Consider the following 22,376-nt stretch of genomic DNA (forward strand, 5'->3'; position numbering starts at 1 on the left):
GTTCCCAACAGGATTTACCCCATAACACCACCTTCAGCCAGTTAAGTGGTGGAGGTGGAATCATGAGACAGTCTGGATGTATGGTTTTGTGGGGCTTGCACTACGCTTTGTGCAAAAGTAAACCGAGACTATCAGACCACATGATTGTTTTCCACTGTTTCACAGGCCAGTTTTGGCATTGGCAGCACTAGTCCAGTCAAATCTTTCAATTTTTTTATAGAAAGAAATGGTACACAACTATCAAATATCAGAATGTACAACCCTTGTTGCATAATTTGGTTGGAAGTGGGTCTTGCTTTGTGTAAATTGAATTTTTTCGCCATCTGCTGCATAACTTCCTTTAAATTCCTGTAGTCTCATTCTGGGATACCAACTTTCTCTCACATTTCTTCCTTTTGGAGGTACATTCTTCTTTGTCTTCTACTCTTTACACCTTATTCGCTGTATGATTCCTTTCGCCTCAAAGGTGGTACTTGTGCATATGTCCGTTCTGATATTCCCTGTCAGAGACTTGGCAATTTGGAATCTCCTCTCTTTGAGCTTCTCTTCTCCAGCTGGCTTCCGTTTTCTAGTCACACCGACCCAGCAGGTCGAGATGCTGAGGCTTTTGCAATTACTAATGACCTAGCACAGATTGTTCATTTACCTACAAGAATACCGGTCAATCCTAATCATACAGCCAATACACTTGATCTTTTCCTCACAAACAACCCTTCTAAGTACACGGTCGAAGTGAGAGCTCCTTTAGGCACTTCAGATCACAACTTGGTGATTGTCTCTTCCCCAATGGACCCTTTATCTCATGGCTATTCCCAACCTCGTGTTATTTGGCATTACAAGAATGCAAAATGGGATGACCTGCGAGACTTCTTTTCTTCTTTTCCTTGGTCGGATTACTGTTTCAAAACTTCTGATGTCGACGTTTGCTCAGATCGTGTCAGTGAAATTATTCTTGCAGGAATGGAATCCTTTATCCCACACTCCACTTTAAAATCTCGTCCTTTATCTAAACCTTGGTTTTCCAATAAATGTGCTAAGGCTGTTCAAGAGAACAATGTTGCATATCGTAATTGGCTTGTTTCTAATTCTTCAGTTTCATTTTCTGCCTACACCAAAGCTCGCAACAATTGTAAAGCAGTTATTAATCAGTCCAAACTAGAGTTTGAACAGACCAAGAGTAGAAAACTTGCTTCTTGCCCTAATGGTAGCCGAGCATTCTGGTCTCTTGCCAAAGCTATTGGCCGCAACTTTTGCCCATCTCTGCTCCCACCTCTGTCCAAACCAGATGGTTCTGTTGTCACTTCAGTCAAGGATGAAGCTGACCTGCTAGCATCCCATTTTTCTTCCAGCTCATGTTAATGATCTTGGTAAAACACCTCCCACCATTCCCAACACGCTCCATTCAATGCCTCCTGTGGTCTTCCATCAAAAGGATTTTGATGAATCTTGATGCTAAGAAAGCTCCAGGTCCTGATGGTATTTCTTCACTTGTTCTCAAAACCTGTGCTCCTGAACTTACTCCTATTCTTTGCCGCCTTTTTTCACTTTCTTATTCCAAAGGTGTTTTTCCTTCTGCTTGGAAATTTGCTCATATCCAGCCAGTTCCTAAAAAGGGTGACAAATCCCTCCCATCCAATTATCGTCCCATTGCAATTACTTCTACTCTTTCTAAAGTAATGGAGAAATCAATTAACCGCCAACTCTTAAACTACCTAGAAACCTTCCGTCTGATCAATGATCGCCAGTATGGATTCCATCAGTGTTGATACACTGGTGATATTCTGGCTTATGTTACCCATTTATGGACTAATTCAATGGAAAGATTCGGTGAAACATAAGTAGTTGCTCTTGACATCTCAAAGGCTTTTGATCGTGTTTGGCATAAAGGTCTTCTAAACAAGCTTCCATCTTATGGTTTGCCAAATGTTTTTAGTAATTGGTTATCCAGTTTTCTCTCTGATCGCTCACTGAGGGTGATGGTAGATGGATCTCTGTCTTCTAACTTCTCCACTAATGCCGGTGTCCCCCAAGGTTCAGTTCTTTCCCCCACTCTTTTCCGCTTGTATATTAATGACCTTCTTCCATTGACTGGAAATCCTATCCATAGTTTTGCCGATGATAGCACATTGCATTCCACTTTCCATTTTGAGAAACCTTGTCCTGCTCAATCAACTTCAACTTCTCGAAAATCTGCTACCAATTCCTTAAATGCCGATCTTCAGGTAATTCTCCAGTGGGGCAAAGACAACTTAGTTGATTTCAACCCTTCTAAAACTCAGTCTTGTTTTATATCTCGCAAAAAGGATTCTACTGCTCCTATGCTTATCTTTAGTGACACTCCGATTTCTAGGCAAAATGATATATCTCTTTTGGGGATTACCCTGACTTCTAATCTCTCTTGGCACAAGCACATTACAAATATTGCTTCCTCTGCATCTAAAAAACTTGGTTTTCTCCTTCGCTCTCGGCGTTACTTTTCTTCCAAACAGCTGCTCACTCTGTATAAATTGCAAATCCGCCCTGCCATGGAATATTGTTCCCACATCTGGGGTGGTGCCCCCAAAACCTCTCTCAGGCTTCTTGATTCCATTCAGAAGAGGGCAGTTAGGTTAATTAATGATTCATCTCTAACAGAGTCTCTCCACTTGCTTTCTCATAGACGTACTGTTTCTGCTGCATGCCTCTTCTACAGATACTTCCATGGGCACTGTTCTTCTGAATTGGCTTCTATAATTCCCGCGCTCTCTTTCAAGACAGTCCAAACACGTGCCGCCAACATCCATTTACTCTCCAACTTCAAACCCACAGAACCAACTTTTCATCTTCCTCATTTATTCGTTCAACTGCTGTTTTCTGGAACAACCTTCCTTCATACGTATTTCCTGAAAATTACAATCTACAGAAGTTCAAGTCCAATGTCAACAAATATCTTCTTTAGTCTTCTCAACCTACAACCCAAGCACGGTACTAAGTACTATAGGTTCTAATACCTCTCGTGTTTGGGGTTCACATAAAAAAAAAAAAAACCCTTTTAAGATGGTTGCTTTCAACACACCAGTGATTTTCTTTTTCTCATTTGTCACTCTTTCTAAATATGCTATGACCTGGTTTTGGCACATTATAGCCATAGTTACTAATGCACCAATAAAATCCAAAACAAACCAAATCTAAATATGCTCCAATAATAAGGCTTTTTCTGAAAATCAAAAAGGTCACCCATCTTCTCTATTACTGGAGAAGAAGGAAAATGCACAGTAACTTATCTTATACCAAGCAACTTGTGATCATACCGTATGACAGCTTATATTTGCATACCCTATGTTTCATTGTCGGCTGATACAAATTAATTAAGAATGGGGCATAATTTTAAAAACTGCTCTGCATTAAAAAATTAAGTCTGAATTTCAAGAATTTAAGTACTACTAGTAAGTAAAAGCCAAAAGATGGATAAAGCTATACAAAGGGTACTAGGAAAGTTTTGCAATACAGCTTTGTTTATTTAATTTTTTCAAAGTAATTTCCTCTACATTCAATACACCTCTCCATCCTCCGAAACCAATCTTTAAACCAGTTCTGCCAAGTTTCACTAGGGAGTAAAGCACACTCTTTGTCCCAAGCCCGTAGAAGGTCCTCATCACTGGAAAACTGCCTCCCTTTTAGCTTCATTTTCACATGCGGGAACAGTGCAAAGTCGCAGGGAGCAAGGTCTGGACTGTAGGGAGGGTGCTCGAGAAGTTTCAGTCCTGTCGTGGTCAAATATTCGGTGCAGGCTTTGGCGCGGTTCGCTGGAGCATTATCATGATGGAGGTACCAGGTGTCCATTCTTGACTTTGGCCGCAGGTTCTTCATAGATCCAATGACTTTAGGCAGGCATTGTTCAGTATACCACTTAGCTGTGACTGTCTTCTGCGTGTCCAAAACGACACGTTCCACAATTCCACTCGATTTGAAAAATACAGCTATCATTTTCTTCTTTACAGATCGGGATTTTCTGACAATTACGGGTGTGTCGTCATCATCAAAGACCCAAACTTTGTTTTGAGCCTTGGTCGGCAGATCGTAATAGTACAGCCAAGTCTCGTCACCTATCATGATGTTGTTCACATACCGAGATTGTCCCTTATCAAACTTTTTTAACATCTCCCGGCACCAAGTCACACGTCGTGTCATCTGCTGTTCAGTCAGTTGATGCGGCACCCAGAGAGAACAAAGTTTCTTCACGTGCAAATGATGTTGCAGAATCGAACGAATTGCTGGTGCATTTAGGCCCAAAGTATCCTCTATCTGTTGGTAGGTCACTCGCCTGTTTTCGTCAAGCATTTTCCTCACAGCAGTAACGTTTTCCTCCGTAACTGACGTTCGTGGCCTTCCCGGCCTCTCAGAATCCTCCAGAGTGAAATTTCCCCTTTGGAATTCTCTATACCACCTGAATATCATTGTACGATGTGGACAATCATCATCTAGTGCAAGAGTCATTTCTTCTAAGCACTGGTCTATGGTTAAACCACGCACAAAATTATACCGCAAAACTGTCCTTATCTCATTTCGTGACCACGATGCCATCGCAAGCACTTTACACTCTCACTACTAATGAATAACTGAGCCCATCGACTTGGCGCGGCGGCTACTATGCACGTATGAACATGCAGCAACAAGCAGCTTCCTGTGATTCATTGTTGCGTCATATTGCAAAACTTTCCTAGTACCCTTTGTATATATGTGTGTGTGTGTGTGTATAATACAACCTATATTCTTATCATACCCTTCCCATGACCAGAAGCCACCAATCCAGTTTCCTCCTAAGCCTCATTTACTGCCAATCACCCAGGAAGGCAGCTTGTTCCAGCAATTGACAACTTGCCGGTCAAACAAGCTTTTTGAAATCCAGTCTGTTTTCTCTAACAGTTTATATTTATGTCCCCTTGTTTTTGTGTCCCATTTCAGTGCCTTATACACCTTAATCAGATTCCCCCTGCAAGCGTGTAACCCACACCTTTGCAATCTTTCTCCTTGTGTACTCATCTGGTAAGCAAAATGCACTGGATATTTCTAATTTAAAGATCAAGGTAAGAGACAGTGCAGAAGGCAAGTTTGTAACTTCAAATTTAGGAAGTGGCTTTTGCAAAAAAAAAAAAAAAAAAAAAAAAAAAAAGCTAGAACCTGATCTTTGACAAAATAGAAGTTTGCTAAAGATCATGATACGACATTCAAATGTTTTCTTTCTTTTCACAAGAGCCACCTCCTAAACTTCATATGCAGTTTTTAAGTTGTAATAGATATATATCATGTTTTAAAAAAAATATATGAAATATTTAATATTAATTTTTGGTGGCCACCTTCATATTATGTAATTCTATGTATATATGGGATTGCTAAACACAATATTCTTTACATCTGTGTATCACATAATTTTTTGCGATATACCTCTATATCGATAAACAGATATACCTCTATATCTGTTTCATTTAGAAACTCAATTAATAGATATCAGAGCTGTAATGGCTCAATATTTTAGAAACTCAATGCATCTTAAAAAAAAAAACGTTTCTTAATCTCCTGACGTTAGGGAAGCCATTTTGAGCATTTCACTTTTATCTTTGATAAAGGGGTGCAGATGCCTGAATTGATATAGTACTAGTAATTCAGCATAAACCGTTAATATTCATTATAGATGGGGTTGCACCTCTAATCAGATTTTTTTTCTTTTCAAAAGGAAGACCACAAACAATATATCACCTTACTTTGATTCTGTTGGAAGTATGGGACAGTAAGTCGAGCAGGTAAGGACTACATATCTTAATGATGAAAAGGAGGAATTTATCTGGGCCTGTGGTGCACTGACAGAGGGATATGAAGAGCAGAGGCAACACATAAGTTGATTGATACAGATCAGAAGCTTAACAATAGATGGCGATATACACTGTATGCATGTGGTAGTAACACCATTTACTTCTTGAGTAAGCCGTGTTGTAGTAGTGGCATGTGATGCAAGAAAGCAAGTGTATGAGCTTATGCAGCATCAGCCAAAAAAAAAAAAAAATCACACCATTCCCTCCAAATGCCTGTCCAGTTCCTCCTTAAATTTATTTAACCTATTAACTTCCACAACGACAGATGGAAGTTTGTTCCAGCAATTAACCACCCCCTGGCTAAAGGCAAATTTCCGCACATCTATTCTACATCTGTCTTTTCTTAATTTGAATTTATGCCCCCTTAGGTTCGTAATCTGAACAAGTGGAAGGATCCCATCAGAATTCAGTGTGCTCAATCCATTCAAGGCCTTATACACCTTAATCAGATCACTGCACAGGTGCCTAGTCTCCAGCCACTGCAATTTGCAGAACTTAAGCCTCTCTTCGTAAGAGGATCCTTTCATTCCCCTCACCAATCTTGTTGCCCTTCTCTGTACACGTTTAAAGAAATCTACATCCTTCCTAAAATGAGGCCTCCAGACCTGTACACAGTACTCAAGGCATGGCCTGACCATTGCCTAATACAGAGGGATAATCACCTCCTTTTCCCTGCTAGCAAAATTCCTATATATCATTGACAAAACCCCATGACCTGCCCTGGCAGCCTGTCTGCATTGCTCAGAAAACATATCTGACTGCACAATTACTTCCAGGTCTTTTTCATTTTCTACCACCTTAAGTGTAGTACCACACAGTTGGTACGTTTCTCTGGGGTTACTTGTACCCATATGCAGTACTTTGCATTTGTCAAGGTTAAACTTCAGTTGCCACTTCTTAGCCCATCTGCCCAAATTATCTAGATCCTGTTGCAGTAGCACACTGCCATTACTCTCATTAACAACCCTGCCAACCTTTGTATCATCTGCAAACTTCGACACTAAGCCTGATATACTTTCATCAATATCATTGATAAATATACAAAACAACAGAGGACCCAACACCGAACCGTGGGACTCCACTAATAACATTAGTCCACGAAGAGCAGCACCCATTAATTACCACCCTCTGTCTTCTCCCACTCAACCATCCTTTTATCCATTGTAGCAACTTACCCTTAATACCATTCTGCTCCAATTTGTACAATAGTCTTCCATGCGCAACAGCGTCAAAAGCTTTCCTGAAATCCAAATATATGATATCAAAATTATTTTTTGCATCCAGTTCCTTTGTAACCACATCATAATATCCTATCAAATTTGTCAGACAAGACTTTCCCTTAACAAACTCATGCTGTGTCTGAATTATTGCTGCAGTCTTGTCTAGATGATCCTGCAATGCAAATTTAACCAGTGATTCCATTATTTTACCAGGAACAGAAGTTAAACTAACTGGTCTGTAATTACTTGTGTCACCCTTCGATCCCCCTTTGTGAATTGGGGACACATTTGCTCATCTCCAGTCCATGGGTACCTCCCCTGAGTCCAAGAATGCTCCCATCATTATGGCTAAGGGTTTGCTTAGATGCTTTGCCACCTCCTTTAATATAACTGGATAGATCCCATCCACCCCAGGTGCCTTTCTTATGTTTAACTTCAACAATTTCTCCTCCACTTTGCTCTCAGTTATTACAAAATCATTAAGCACCCTGCTACAATTTGATAACCTTCTGCCATTTTCAAACCTTAATAACTCCTCATGTGTGAATGTAGATGCAAAATACTCATTCAGTTTGTTTGCTATCTGAGCAGGATCATCAACAGTCGAACCATCAATATCAAGTGGACCAATCAGATTCATCCCCTTCCTTTTAGAGTTTATATAAGTAAAGAAATCCTTGCTGTTTTTCTTAGCATCTTTTGCCAAAGATTTCTCATAATCTGTCTTCGGCTGCCTAACCTCCTTTGTGACCTGATTACAGACTAGCTTATATCTGCCATAGGCTTCTGAGTCGCTTGATAATTTATATGCATCCCATGCATTTTTCTTCTCTGTCACGAGTCTCATTAGTTCATTTGATAACCATTTAGGCCTAAACCTTGAACAATATTTCTTAATAGGCATGAAACTTTTAGTAGCGTCCACAATTAATTCCTTGAATGCTTCCCACTTAGAATTTACTCTTAGTAACATCGTCAGTTGATCCCACTGTACAGAATTTAAAAACTGTCTGAGACCATTGTACTCACCTTTACGGAAGCAAAAACCCTTCCCTTTACCCCTGATGGTAATTAAATCTTTAAGTAAATCCCACATCAGTACACTGTGATCACTGCCACCTAGTGGTTCCTTTATCTGCAAATTCTTAATACACGAATGATCACTGCTGATAACCAGATCAAGAGTATATCCTCTCTGGTTGCCTCTCGTTAATGTTTTAATTCTTAACAATAAAGATACTTTATTATGGAGCAATATTTCACTCAATTCCTTTGCAGAAGTCGGGCAGGAATGTAGATGTTTCAAGACAGGTACTAATATTGATGATTTGGGAGTTAGTTAAAAAAAAAAAATTCATGAGCCTGGCTGAGTAACAGCCAGTCTCATGAGAACAATTCCAATGACTGTACACGTAGTTATAGTAGCACTGCAAACTGAAATCTGAAGATTGTGGGATCTCTAAGGAATTCTGGTAAACAGGCCTTACCTCTCCTGATTTTTTTTTTTTTTTCCTGTGGGGGATATCTTAAAGAGTGAGCATTTGTGAACAATCCACACTCAATTGAAGAACTGATGGGCACTGTCACTGATTTAAATGCTGTTCCCCTGGACATGCTTCTCTGCATCACGAAAGGAGGGGGTTGCCACATTCAAGCATGTTTAGCACAGAATGGCACAGAATTATTTTCAATTTGCATTAATGCATTTTGACCTTAAGCAAGAAGTCTACATGTCAACCAACTTATACGTTGTCCTCACAGGTACAACCAGAGATATACAATTTCTGGGTTCAGTAACTAAAAACAACATATTTTTATATACATCTCCAAATTTTAGGTACTTGTCTCACCATTATTACTGAATGCAGGCTACCCATTGCAAGAGATCAAAGTCAATAATTGCAACCCAACTACCACAGGACATCATCAATTGCAAATTTCTTCCCGAAGAGTTGTTTTAGAGACCCAAAAGGGAAAGTCCAGTATTTGGTGGATGTGCCAAAACTTAGTGCACCAAACTGGTTGAAACGTTGGGTTTGCATGATTGCAAGTAGTGTAGCAAGATCACATTTTTTGGGACCATTTCAGTCATATTTCAGGAACAGCAAAGTACACGAATACATGTATATGTGGAACAGTCTGCCGGCTGCTACCACAATGTTTCTCCCCTACCAGTGAGGAAATAACACTATGCTGTACATATCCATTTCCTCTAATGACCATTTGTATCTTGTTTTCAGACACCTGTTCTTTCATTCGTATAGGTCAGTGATCAGCAACCATTAAGGGTGATGTGCTGGGATAAATCACTCTTGGCAGGGATCTAGGGTCAGTTATGAAATTAGCAAGTGTACACCATTAGTCATCAGGTTTAACATGATTTTGATATGACTACTCCAGGATTGCAGAAAGCGGAAGGGGTATTGCCACTTATGAATCCTAATTGTTAATTTCTCTAAAAATAATTTCATTACACACCTCATAAATTACACCACACTTGATTTTTCTGTTTTTGGACTATTTTTTAAGATATTTCAGCTGACCAATGGATGAGAAATAGCCCAGGTAAACATATGACCAGTTACAATTCAAGTTATTTTGGTTTAATTGTAACATATTAACACAGACTCCCTAGACACAACTCATGGCCCCCCAGTTAAGAAACATCGTTCTAGGACATCCTTCACCCATTAAAATGTTATCCAAACATATTTTTCATCTCTGCTTTGATCACTGTTTTTTTTTTCTCTAAAAATGAGTTGCATATAAGAAATGTAAAATGTACATAAAAAAGCATTACCCAATATAATCATAATAAAGGATACAATTAAATACACCAGGTTAGGAAGCTGGAATGCATTCTTTTTATTTATATCATTTCTTATGGGAAATTTGTATCTGACTACCATGATTTTGCTTACATGAAATTTTTTAAGAATGCAACACCATTATGTTAGTTGGGGAATGGGTGTATACATAAAGAAACTGTTACTAATTTGTAAAAACAGCAGCTGAATAGAGATTTCTGAAATGCATTGGGGGGGGGCTTCATTTAGAAGCTAAACTGGAATACAGTTACACCTCTCTGTCTTTGTAGTTATTTTCACAGCAATTGAGATGATTAAATGACATCACCTCTGGGTGTCATTGGGTGTAATTTCTAGTGTTGCCTTTTGCAGCAAGACACTAACCACTGAAACCAATGTCTTGGGTTCACTGTCTGGCTTAACTATTACTTGGGCAAATGAAGCAAAATTATGCCATTTTAATATTATAAATGAACAACTTATTTTTAATTATTCAAAAACTTACTCAGAAAGATCTACACTTTCTTGTACTGCATGAAATTTTAAGGCTGCTGTGGTAAAATTCTTCAGAGCTGAATTAAAGTAATCTGAAATAGCATGCATTATAAAATTAATCAAAAGCAGTTTTAGTTTGGTTCATTCTTATTATGACAATAGGAATAATAATTGATATTAACTATATCAATGAATGGAGTTAAACTATAAATAACTTAAGAAAGTACAATTCGAAAACAATTTTTATATAAATTTTCCAACTTATTAATAAATGACTAAATGAAAACTGGTTTGATCAGTGATAAGGAAGAATGTATCGACATAGCCTTCAAACTTGCAAGTTTCTAGTTTATATATCTTACACTGGTATTATTAGTCAGGTCGAACAAAGCAAAAAAGGATAACTCATTCTGCATTAGCAGAAAAAACCTAATCAATCACAAAATGCTTCTTGCTAAAAAAAATGATCTAATACTGCCATGAATTTTGTCAGACTGTCTGCCTGAACTTATTCCAAGATCAACAACACTATGCCTGAGGGTGAATTTCACAAGAACTCATATTCTATTTTAATCAAGACTTTGAACAAGTTTTCTTTGTGGGGGTCAACCAATACAAATTACCTACACCCTTTATACCATGACAGAATCATATTTATTATTCTGCATTACATTACAGCACCTTTACCAGAGTCTTCATTAAAGCACACAACTGTCAATTATGATGAAGGGAGAAGAACATTAAAGCCAGGTTGGAGTTTGATTAATGGAGGCACTGGTTAAAGAAGCACTGTAGGATCATCTAGACAAGACTTCAGTTATAGCTTTGACACACAGCATGGTTTTGTTAAGGGGAAGTCTTGTCTGACCAATTTTATTGGATACTATGATGTGGTCACAAAGGAACTGGATGCAGGGAATAACTTTGATATTATATACTTGGATCTTAGAAAGGCTTTTGATACTGTTGCACATGGAAGACTGCTACACAAATTGGAGCAGTGTGGCATTGGAGGCAAATTGCTGCTATGGATAAAGGGGTGGTTGAGGGGGAGAAGACAGAGAGTGGTAATAAATGGACACTACTCATCGTGGACTAATGTTATTAGTGGAGTCCCTCAGGGTTCAGTGTTGGGTCCATTATCAGATATGAAGTTTTCTGAGCAGTGCAGAGGCTGCTAGAGCAGCTCATGGGATATTGTCAATGATATACAGGAATTTTGCTAGCAGTGATAAGGAGGTGATTATCCCCTTGTATAAGGCAATGGTCAGGCCACACCTTGAGTACTGTATACAGGTCTGGAGGCCTCATTTCAAGAAGGATGTAGAGCTGCTGGAATGAGTACAGAGAAGGGCAACAAGATTAGTGAATGGAACAAAGGGTTGCTCTTATGAAGAAAGGCTTAAGTTTTGCAGATTAGTGTCTGGAGACTAGGCACCTGCGAGGTGATTTGATTGAGGTGTATAAAGCCTTGAATGGTTTGAGTATGCTCAATGCTGATGGGATTCTTCCTCTTGCTCAGAATAATCACCTGAGAGGGCATATATTCAAATTGAGGAAAGACAGTTGTAGGATAGATGTGTGGAAGTTTGCCTTTAGCCAGCGGGTAGTGATTGGTGGAACAGATTTCCATCTTTTGTTGTGGAAGTTGATAGCCTAAATAAATTTAAGGCTCAGCTGGACAGGTATTTCGAACAAACGGAGGGGTGAAATGGAAGTGGATGTGTTTTTTGTTTTTTTTTTTTCTGGCTGATGCTGCATAAGCTTGCTTTCTTGCATCATATGCCTCTACTAATGCTAATGCTAAGCATTTTTTAAATCTCTAGCAACTTTTCTAGTGTGCTCGAAATTGGAATCTTGTGACTCAAAAATCCCAATAGCTTTTCTTGTGTTGAAAAGCTTCGTCAAGCCCCTCGAGAGTGAAGGAACGAACAGGAGTTTCAGCTGATAAACCTTCTTCCTCAGCTTCTTCACATTTTGCTATCTCAAGGATGTCCCCATTTGTGAGCTCGCTATTGTGTTTGAAGCAGATCAGTAATGTCAGTTGTAGAAACCTCAAGCTGCAATTAGTTAGCAATATTAAACCACTTCTGTTTCATTTTGTATGATCTCTGCTGGTTCTTGAAATCCTTCAAAATTATCAATAAACTGATGACAGAGTTTATTCCAAACACCCTCCAGGCTCTTATTATTTTGATTGCATCTAAAATATGGAATTCTTTCCAAAATTCTTTAAGAATTGGACCTCCTCCTTATCTCTGCATGAACAAATAAATGCACTCACAGGAGTAATGTATTGTATAGCTACACATGTGGTTTGAAATGTATTTATAAATGTTTAGCATTTATTTATTGCAATTAATGTTCATATTTTCAATTCTGTTGATACTAGATATTTGAAAAAAAAAAAAGAAAGGGACTCTTAAACCATCCGAGAACTCGTAAAGCAGGAACTGCCTGTACAAGGCAGTTGTGAGACTGAATTTGGATTAATGTGTCGAAGTATGGAAACTATAACTAAAAAAAATTACACCAAGCTTCTTGGAAAAGTCCAAAGACAGGTACATTCCTTCCAAAACTGGAAGAAGAGAATCTACACAAAAAATTTTGAATACGTAAGCTACAAAGCTTAGTAACTAGAAGCCTAGAGCTATGAGACAAATATAAACTACAGGGGAAGAGTTATAGATTGGACTACAGGAAATTTTCCTTTAGCAAGTAAGTTGTTAATCACTGGAATAATTTGCCTTGCCTTTGTGGTAAGCTGAGGTTCATAGTTTTGGAAAATTCAGAGGCCAGCTGGATCAGTACCTATGGGAAGAGGGGGGGGGGAACAAGTGATCTCCATCCCCATTCTTTTCTTTGCTTTCATATGGGAATACTAATACATAATGGATTGTTAACAACCATAGCTAAATTCGATAATTGTAGATTTCTTAAAATACCATTTTTAATTGGCTTAATATGATAGCATAACTAAATTTTACCACTGTGATTTTGATGATTTTATTGTTATTAGCATTAGGCTATGATCTCTCACTTTATGAGTAAGCTACAAAAATATTAATGTTATTATAAAATATTTTTCATGCAACTAGTACTAATTAAAGGCAGAAAAAATTTACCCAAATCAACTCCCTGTTTTTTAAGAAAATCTTCAGTGTACTGATGAAGGCCATGGTAATAATCAGATAGCGACTGGGCAAGATCCAAAACATTGAACGGCAAGAAGAGAGAGTCTGCCACATCCCTTAAAACTTCTCCTAACACTTGAACTATAGCAACATGATACTAAAAGAAAAACAAACTATGTAAATAGTCTTTATGAAGGGCATATATAGGTTATCTAAAAAAAAAAAAAAAAGCATATATTAATGCAAGCATCACAGAAGAAAACAATATTGATTCTGTGAAGGAAAATTTTATAGTGATTTTCAATGCACCACAACCAATATACATGAGTGTGTGAAAATGGTATGGATATACTGACCACATCTGCTGTTTGATTTTATTATCTGTTTCAGGTGCCATTTTTGCATATTACAAGTATATAGCAAATAATATCTAAAAATATGGATTCTCTCTTTGGAAGGTATGTATAAATAATGCAGCCCTTGTTTTAATGCACACTTTATATACATCAAGCTGCATGACTAATGTGGCAGCAAAAATGAAATACAGCAATACCTCGCATAGCACTGATAATTGGTACAAAACTATTCCGTGTTATTTGAAGCCGTGCTGATTGAGGTATAATTATAATGGGTTTTAATTGAATGCGTACCAGAGAAAAAGTCTATAAACAAATTATAATAAATCTATAAACAATTTGCAATTGATAGCCAATTAAAGGGATTTGAAATAAAAAAAAAATATATTGCAAAAATTTTATTAATGAAAAGGTAACATCATGAGAGATGAGAAAAATGCTTTAAAAAAGCAGTTGTTTATTTAGGTATTTCAATAATGAAGTCTGGTGAAGCCATCTCTTCTTTTTCTCGGCATACAAACCCATAAACAAACAAACCATAAGAGAAGGAAAAACTGCAGCAGCACCAACAATATTGGCTGTTTTGGATCAGTCAGTATAGATTTTACAGGCATGGGAGTTCAGAGTCATGTGAGCTAAGTGCAACTGCCTGATATTAAAGGGAGGTACAGTATTCTTCCCCGACTCCAGAAAGTGTATATCACAAGAGGCAGAAATGTATGACCAAGGACACACGTGCAGTTGAGTCCTAAAAAATATCACTTAAATTAAAATTCCAACTTTGAAAAAGCTCTTTAATCTGAGTGAAGCAGATCTATTTTCATTTGCCTTGCTCTCATAGAACAAATCCCACCAAGTATTATAAAGATACTCCCAACTGGGGTGCGATGGAAGACTGGATCTTATCAGCGTAGTGGAGCATCATGTGCTTTGATATAAACACTTTGGATTGGAGAAGTCCTGAAAGCGCCCAACGCAGTTCTGAGAGCACTGTGCTGGATAACATTTAGACACTGTAAAGTAGTGGTCCCGGCAGAGTCATAGACCTGACAACAATAATCTATCTGTGAATGGATTAAAGTTCTATAGAGATGCAGTGGAGTATACCGATTAGCACCCCATGACACAGCCGAGACTGATCATAGTATATTCAGATGCTTTAGACACATATTTCTTAAATGAGAGATGTGAGCTTGGAAGTTCAGCTTGCTGTCTAATATCAGTCCAAGAAATTTAACGGTACTAACAAGCGTGGAATATTGTTTATTTGTAGTTTAAGGATCGGGATGGAGAGCTTGTTTCTTGCAAAAGTGAGTGACAGTGCATTTCTTTTCTGTTAGTCAGTAGCCATTCCGTGAAGTCCAGGATTGTATTTTGGTAATGGAAAGTTGGAGCTGCCGTTCGATGGTATTCGTACTTTGAGAATGACAGGAAATGGTAAGGTCATCTTCGTACATGTAAGTTTCAACAGGTTTTGGGATATCTTGTGTTATGTTGCTAACTCAGATTTAAAGTAGTGTTGGACTAGGTATCGATCCCTACGGGACTCCTTCCTGAATGCGAGATGCAGAGAGTAGGTTTTTATATCAGACCTGAAAAGAACGCAATTGCAGAAAATTCTGAATTATTTTCAGCCAATAGCCCCTAAGCCCCAGATGGTAAAGGTCCATAACACTCCCATGACGCCATGTAATGTGTCAAATGCCTTTTCAAGATCTAGGTTGATCATGACTAGATGTTATTTCATGACAACGGCATTGTGGATATGCGATTCAGCTTTGATAAGCACGTCTAGTGTTGATCTATTATTCTGAAAGCCACACTGATGATCTGGAAGGAGATTCTGTGACTCCAGGATGTAAGTGAGTCTAGTATGAACCTCCGTCTTAAGCATTAAGTTTACTGCCATTCATTTCTGCAAACAGTGTTTGCAGAAATGAATGGCAGTAGATTTTTGCTCAGATATTCAGTTCCCATTTTTCAGAGTTCAAAATTCTAGTTTATTTATCACCAATTGTGGCTGTCTTTCTTTGGTATTCATATTTTGAAAGTGACAGGTTTGTTATTTGTTTGTTATTTGGTTTTTAGGAGCATTAGCAACTAAGGCCATATTGCTCCGGGATATGCGGTGGTCATTTCCTGGCCTTTCCGCATCCTCCATATTTGGTGGTGACGGGCTCGAACCCCGGTCTAATCAAGAAGCGTGTGCTACGCACTGCTGCTCCTTCCCACCTGGCTACGGAGGCGCCTTGAAAGTGACAGGAAATACTGAGGTCATCTGCATACATGTATGTAACAACAGTGCTTGGAACATCTCATATCATACTGTTTACTATGATTGTGAATAATGTTGCACTTAGAATAGATTCTTATGGTACACCCTTTACTTGAATGTGTATGAAGGATGATGAAGTCTAACAATGAACTGAAAAAATCTTGAGGCTGAGGAATTTCTGTATCAGATGGAGCAAGTAAACCTCTCAGGCCTTTGGGAATACCATACTATCTCAAAATTTAATCTTTAATTGTTTGAGATAGCATTTGGTATCTCAAACAATTAAAGCAGGTTAATTAACCTGCTTTAATTGTTATGATGTATGATGCTGTGTGTCAATTGCCATCCACACACAGCATCATACTTATATAATTGCCATCCATTTTAATCATAATCTTGTTTGGCAAGAGTAAATTTCTGATCTTTAAGCTCCTCAAGAATTTCCTCCTCTGAGATAGTTAAGAAGTTCCACTTCGTTATAACTGTCCCAGCAATATTAGCTTCCTTTTTATGAGGCAAAGTTTCACACAAGGAGTGACTGAAACATTCTGAATGTCCTGGCTGAGATGTCTCTATTAGGTGATTCCCAGACTGAAGTCTCAACCATTTTGGGAGAGCTACTATTGCCTCAATACTTTTCTGTATAACCAAAGGAGAAAGTTTGCTGAATGGCTGTGTACTCAGTGACTTCATAATGAGGAAAGATGGTATTTCCTGAAAGATTGGTGGATAAGTTGTGAAATCCACTTTGGACTCCTTTTAGCCATGGATGTCATTTTTACACTCTTATTTCTGGCCTCAAAGTCTAAAGTACTAAATAAGGAGGTACCTTATATACATAATGCAAAAAAAATTAACTTGGGGTTTAAATTTCTCCATTTAATAGAAGGAAAAATCTTACCTTAAAAGTGGGATCAATGAAGGTTTCCAGATAATTAAAGTTATCATATTCAGTATGATATGTTGGGTATGGCAACTGCAGAGCCTAGAAAGTATGGAATAATAGTGGTGAATGGCATGCAGCAGAATAAACAAAATGATATGCAAATTAGTTGATAATTAGAAATAAGAAATCAGAAGGTGAGAACAAGAGTAGCCTTGTGCAGGCAAAGTTTTTTGCTGCTCCTAGAAGTTTTTTCTGTTTTATTAGCTTAAATTGGCATATTAACTTATTTTCTAGAGTAGCTTTATATTCCTAGTTACAATACTTAGTTTAAAGTTTAACTTAGATAGAGATTTTGTAGGTATTAGTATCGGTAAGGGTATCAAATCCATGTGTTACAAGTTGCAGCTCTGCTGAATGAGAAGTTTTTTAGCCATATTTAGCCGCTTTATTAACCAATTGTTATATCAAATTATTTTCTATAAGTAGCTTATAGACCTAGTCAGGATCCTTAGTTTATTCTGAATTGAGACAGCGAGATTTGGAAGTTAATTAATACTTAAGTGTCCGTAGATTTACGGTTCGTAACTTGCCGCCATTGTTATACGATACGTTATATCCCGAACTAGATAGCGTAAGCTTAGTATAGTATAGTATATAATATTGTCAATCAATCAGAAAAATCTATTAATCTTGTTAAACTTCATTGTCAATTAAATTGTACTTTTTAACTAAATACATATAACGACTTAGATTACAAACGTAACATAATTAATTAATACATAACTTGATACGGAAGTTATATAAACGGAACTCGTAGATAATACTCGATACTGAAAAATATATATAGCGTTATAACTGTGTTGGGATACAAGTTTAGGGTTATAATTTTGTACTGAAATTGAAATTTTATTGAAATTAAATCGAAATCATGACTCAGACCAGAGCAGCAAAGCAAAAGGCTCAAGCTAATGGGAGTGCTGTGGCTCAGGGGAGAACTGAGGGGGGCAGTTGCCCTCTGAATCACAGCCTTTTAAAATGCACTGCTTGCATGATGTTTGTGGAGCAATCAGGTACGGGACATGATATTGCCATAGGGATGTCTTTGTGCGTGCGCGATGTAAGGAAATCAGGCCCATAACAACTCAGCATTGTTATGGGCCTATATGAGAGCTTGAAAGACAGGGTGGATGCCCTCAAAGGATCTAAATTGACGGGCCCATCAAGCTCTCAGCTACCCACATCAATGCCAGAGCTTGCACTTGGTCATCATGCAACACAGTGGCAGCCCCCAAGGCAGAATGCACTGGTCCCACAGGAACTAGTAGTTGTTGGTGACTCTATTGTCAGGGAAACGGGGAACATGCTTTGTAAAAAGGATAGGTGGAACAGGTCCAGGGGCAAAGGTTGATGACATTGTAGAGCGGATATCATCTTTTAAGAGCACAAAAGGTGGTATAGTTGTACACGCTGGCACTAACGATATTAAGAGTAGGAGACCGGCAGAATTACTTAACAAGTACAGGTCACTTTTTAAAAAAGCCATGAATTAGGGTTGAATTTGAAACAGCAACCCCAGAGCAACATATCAACTCTGTGGTACTACACTGACAGTGGTAGAGAATGAAAAGGACTTGGTGGTAATTGTGCAGGCAGATATTAAGTTCTCTGAGCAGTGCAGACGAGCTGCAAGAGTAGCTCATGGTGTCTTGCCAATGATATACAGGAATTTTTCTAGCAGGGATAAGGAGGTGATTATTCCCTTATATAAGGCAATGGTCAGGCCACACCCTAAGTACTGTATACAGGTCTGGAGGCCTCATTTCAAGAAGGATGTAGAGCTGCTGGAACGAGTACAGAGAACGGCAACAAGATTAGTGAACGGAACGAAGGGTTGCTCTTACGAAGAAAGGCTTAAGTTTTGCAAATTACAGTTATCTGTAGACTAGGCACCGGCGAGGTGATCTGATAGAGGTGTATAAAGCCTAGAATGGTTTCAGCATGCTCAATGCCGATGGGATTCTTCCTCTTGCTCAGAATAATCACCTGAGAGGGCATAAATTCAGATTGAGGAAAGACAGATGTAGGATAGATGTGCAGAAATTAACCTTTAGCCAGTGGGTAGTTGGTTGGTGGAACAGACTTCCATCCCTTGTTGTGGAAGTTGATAGACTAAATAAATTTAAGGCTCAGCTGGACAGGTATTTCGAACGAACGGAGGGGTGAAATGGAAGTGGATGTGTTTTTTTTTTTTTTTTGGCTGATGCTGCATAAGCTTGCTTTCTTGCGTCATATGCCTCTACTAATGCTAATAAGATATATAATCTTAATATGGTAGAAACAGAAACAAAGAATTGATCAATGAATGTGACATGTCCACTTCCAACACAACTTTTCCATATATGAAATAAAGTGTATCTTTATTTCATATATAAGTTGTATGGCAACAGCGAATGGTTTGACTGTTGATGATCCTTCTCAGATAACAAACAAACTGAATGAATATTTTGCATCTACATTCACACATGAGGAGTTATTAAGGAAGGAAAATTCCAGAAGGTTATCAAATTGTAGCAGGGTGCTTAATGATTTTGTAATAACTGAGAGCAAATTGGAGGAGAAATTGTTGAAGTTAAACATAAGAAAGGCACCTGTGGTGGATGGGATCTATCCACTTATATTAAAGTAGGCGGCAAAGCAACTAAGCAAACCCTTAGCCATAATGATGAGAGTATCCTTGGACTCAGGGGAGGTACTCACGAACTGGAGATGTGCCAATGTATCCCCAATTCACAAAAAAGGAGATCGAAGGGTGACATGAGTAATTACACACCAGTTAATTTAACTTCTGTTCCAGGTAAAATAATGGAGTCACTGGTTAAAGATGCATTGCAGGATCATCTAGACAAGACTGCAGCAAAAATTCAGACACAGCATGGGTTTGTTAAGGGAAAGTCTTGTCTGACAAATTTGATTGGATACTATGTGGTTACAAAGAAACTGGATGCAAAAAATAATTTTGATATCACATACTTGGATTTCAGGAAAGCTTTTGACACTGTTGTGCGTGGAAGACTACTGTACAAATTCGAGCAGAATGGTATTAAGAGTAAGTTGCTACAATAGATAAAAGGGTGGTTGAGTGGGAGAAGACAGGGTAGTAATCAATGGGCACTGCTCTTCATGGACTAATGTTATTAGTGGAGTTCCACAGGGTTCAGTTTTGGGCCCACTGTTGTTTTGCATACTTATCAATGATATTGATGAAGGTATATCAGGCTTAGTGTCAAAGTTTGCAGACGATACAAAGGTTGGCAGGGTTGTTAATGACAGTAATGGCAGTGTGCTACTGTAACAGGATCTAGATAAGTTGGGCAAACGGGCTGAGAAGTGGCAATTGAAGTTTAACCTTGACAAATGCAAAGTACTGCATGTGGGTACAAGTAACCCCAGAGAAACGTACCAACTGTGTGGTACTACACTTAGAGTGGTAGAAAATGAAGAAGACCTGGGAGTAATTGTGCAGTCAGATATGAAGTTTTCTGAGCAATGCAGACAGGCTGCAAGAGCAGGTCATGGGATTTTGTCAATGATATACAGGAACTGTGCTAGCAGGGAAAAGGTGATTATCCCTTTGTATAAGGCAATGGTCAGGCCACGCCTTGAGTACTGCATACTGGTCTGGAAGCCTCATTTTAGGAAGGATGAGGATTTGCTTGAGCATGTACAGAGAAGGGCAACAAGATGTTTTGTAAACCCCTGGCACCACCATGCTGTGACGGGAACTAATTGTATGTCTATCATTGCTGCAATTAAAGATTCTATTCTATTCTATTAAGATTGGTGGGGGGAATGAAGGGATCCTCTTACCAAGAGAGGCTTAAGTTCTGCAAATTGCAGTGGCTGAAGACTAGGCACTTGCGATTTGATGTGACTGAGGTGTATAAGGTCTTGAATGGGTTAAGCACACTAAATTCTGATGGGATTCTTCCACTTGCTCAGATTACAAACCTAAGGGGGCATAAATTCAAATTGAGGAAAGACAGTTGTAGAATAGATGTGCAGAAATTTGTCTTTAGCCAGCGGGTGGTTAATTGCAGGAACAAGCTTCCACCTGTCGTGGAAGTTGATAGCTTAAATAAATTCAAGGAGGAACTGAACAAACATTTAGAGGGAATGGTTGTGTGAATTTTTTTTTTTTTTTTTGGCTGATGCTACATAAGCTCATATGCTTGCTTTCTTGTATCATATGTCTCTATTAATATTACTTGAACAAGTGAATTCACTATACATTTAAAGTTGGGTACATTTTGGTGATTAGAAAAGTATGAAAAAAATGGGAGCCCCCCCATTTTTTTTTTCTTTTTGGCAGATGAATCTTCTTCCTTACATCATTTGAGTATTTTAATATTAATATCTATATAGTAAATCAGAAAGCAGCTAAATGAGGATTTTGTTTTCTATGGGCAGGGAGATTAATCATTTTTTCACATATTTTAAGTTCTTTCATTAATTTGACTTTGCAATTTTTAAAGGCACTTCCCACATCACCTTCACCTTGTCTATCCCCTGCAATAATTTGTCTAGTTCTCCTTTGAATTCATCAAAACTAATCACTTTTACAACAAAAGTTTATTCCAACAATCAACCACCCACTCGCTGAAGGCAAACTTCCACACGTTTATCCTGCAACCGTCCTTGTGTGTGTAGTCTGAGCAAGAGGAAGATCATTAGCACTGTGCTTGCTCAATCTATTCAAAGCCTCAAAGACCTCAATCAGATCATCTGACAAGTGCCTAGACTGCAAACGTTGCAATTTGCAGAATTGAAGCCTTTCTTGGTAAGACCACCAAGAAACCACTTTGGTTCCCTTTACCAACCACACTGCACTTCTCTGTACCCATTTCAGCAGATCTACAACCTACCTAAAATGAGGGCTTCAAACTTGTATGCAATACTCAAGATGTAGCCTAACCATTGCCTTGTACGATGGGATAATTAATCCCTTATCCCTGCTAGCAAAGTTCCTGTATATCATTGACAAAATCCCTTGAGTTTTGACATCATGTCTGCACTGCTCAGAGAACTTCATATCCGACTGCACAATTACTCTCTTTTTAATTTTCTACACAGTTAGTAAGTTAATCTGAGATTACTGCTACCTTTATGTAGTACATTGCATTTGTCAATGCTAAGCAGCTTACCCTGATTACTGTTATTAACCACCCTGCCAATCTTTGTATCATCTGCAAACTTAAACATTAAGCCTGATATACTTTAATGTCAATAATAACCTAGAGAAGAACTATGGGCTCAGAACCCTGGGTGACTCCATTAATAACATTAATCCATAAAGA

The 22,376-nt window shown here is 38.3% G+C and overlaps 1 protein-coding gene across 1 annotated transcript in view; it reads right to left on the reverse strand.

Annotated features, from left to right (window-relative positions):
* LOC150076946 (N-acetylated-alpha-linked acidic dipeptidase 2-like) overlaps positions 1–22,376 on the reverse strand; it is a 120,966-nt gene that overhangs the window by 4,408 nt on the left and 94,182 nt on the right. The window contains exons 13-15 of the mRNA XM_090386268.1: positions 17,038–17,121; positions 13,497–13,662; positions 10,382–10,463 (exon numbers count right to left, since the gene is read on the reverse strand). Of these exons, the coding sequence (XP_090242394.1) occupies positions 10,382–10,463; positions 13,497–13,662; positions 17,038–17,121 (332 nt within the window). The remainder of the gene's footprint in view (positions 1–10,381; positions 10,464–13,496; positions 13,663–17,037; positions 17,122–22,376) is intronic.

This window comes from Mastigoproctus giganteus, chromosome 12 (assembly GCF_048544385.1).
Source record: "Mastigoproctus giganteus isolate SK-2022 chromosome 12, ASM4854438v1, whole genome shotgun sequence".
Classification (NCBI taxonomy): Eukaryota; Metazoa; Arthropoda; class Arachnida; order Uropygi; family Thelyphonidae; genus Mastigoproctus; species Mastigoproctus giganteus.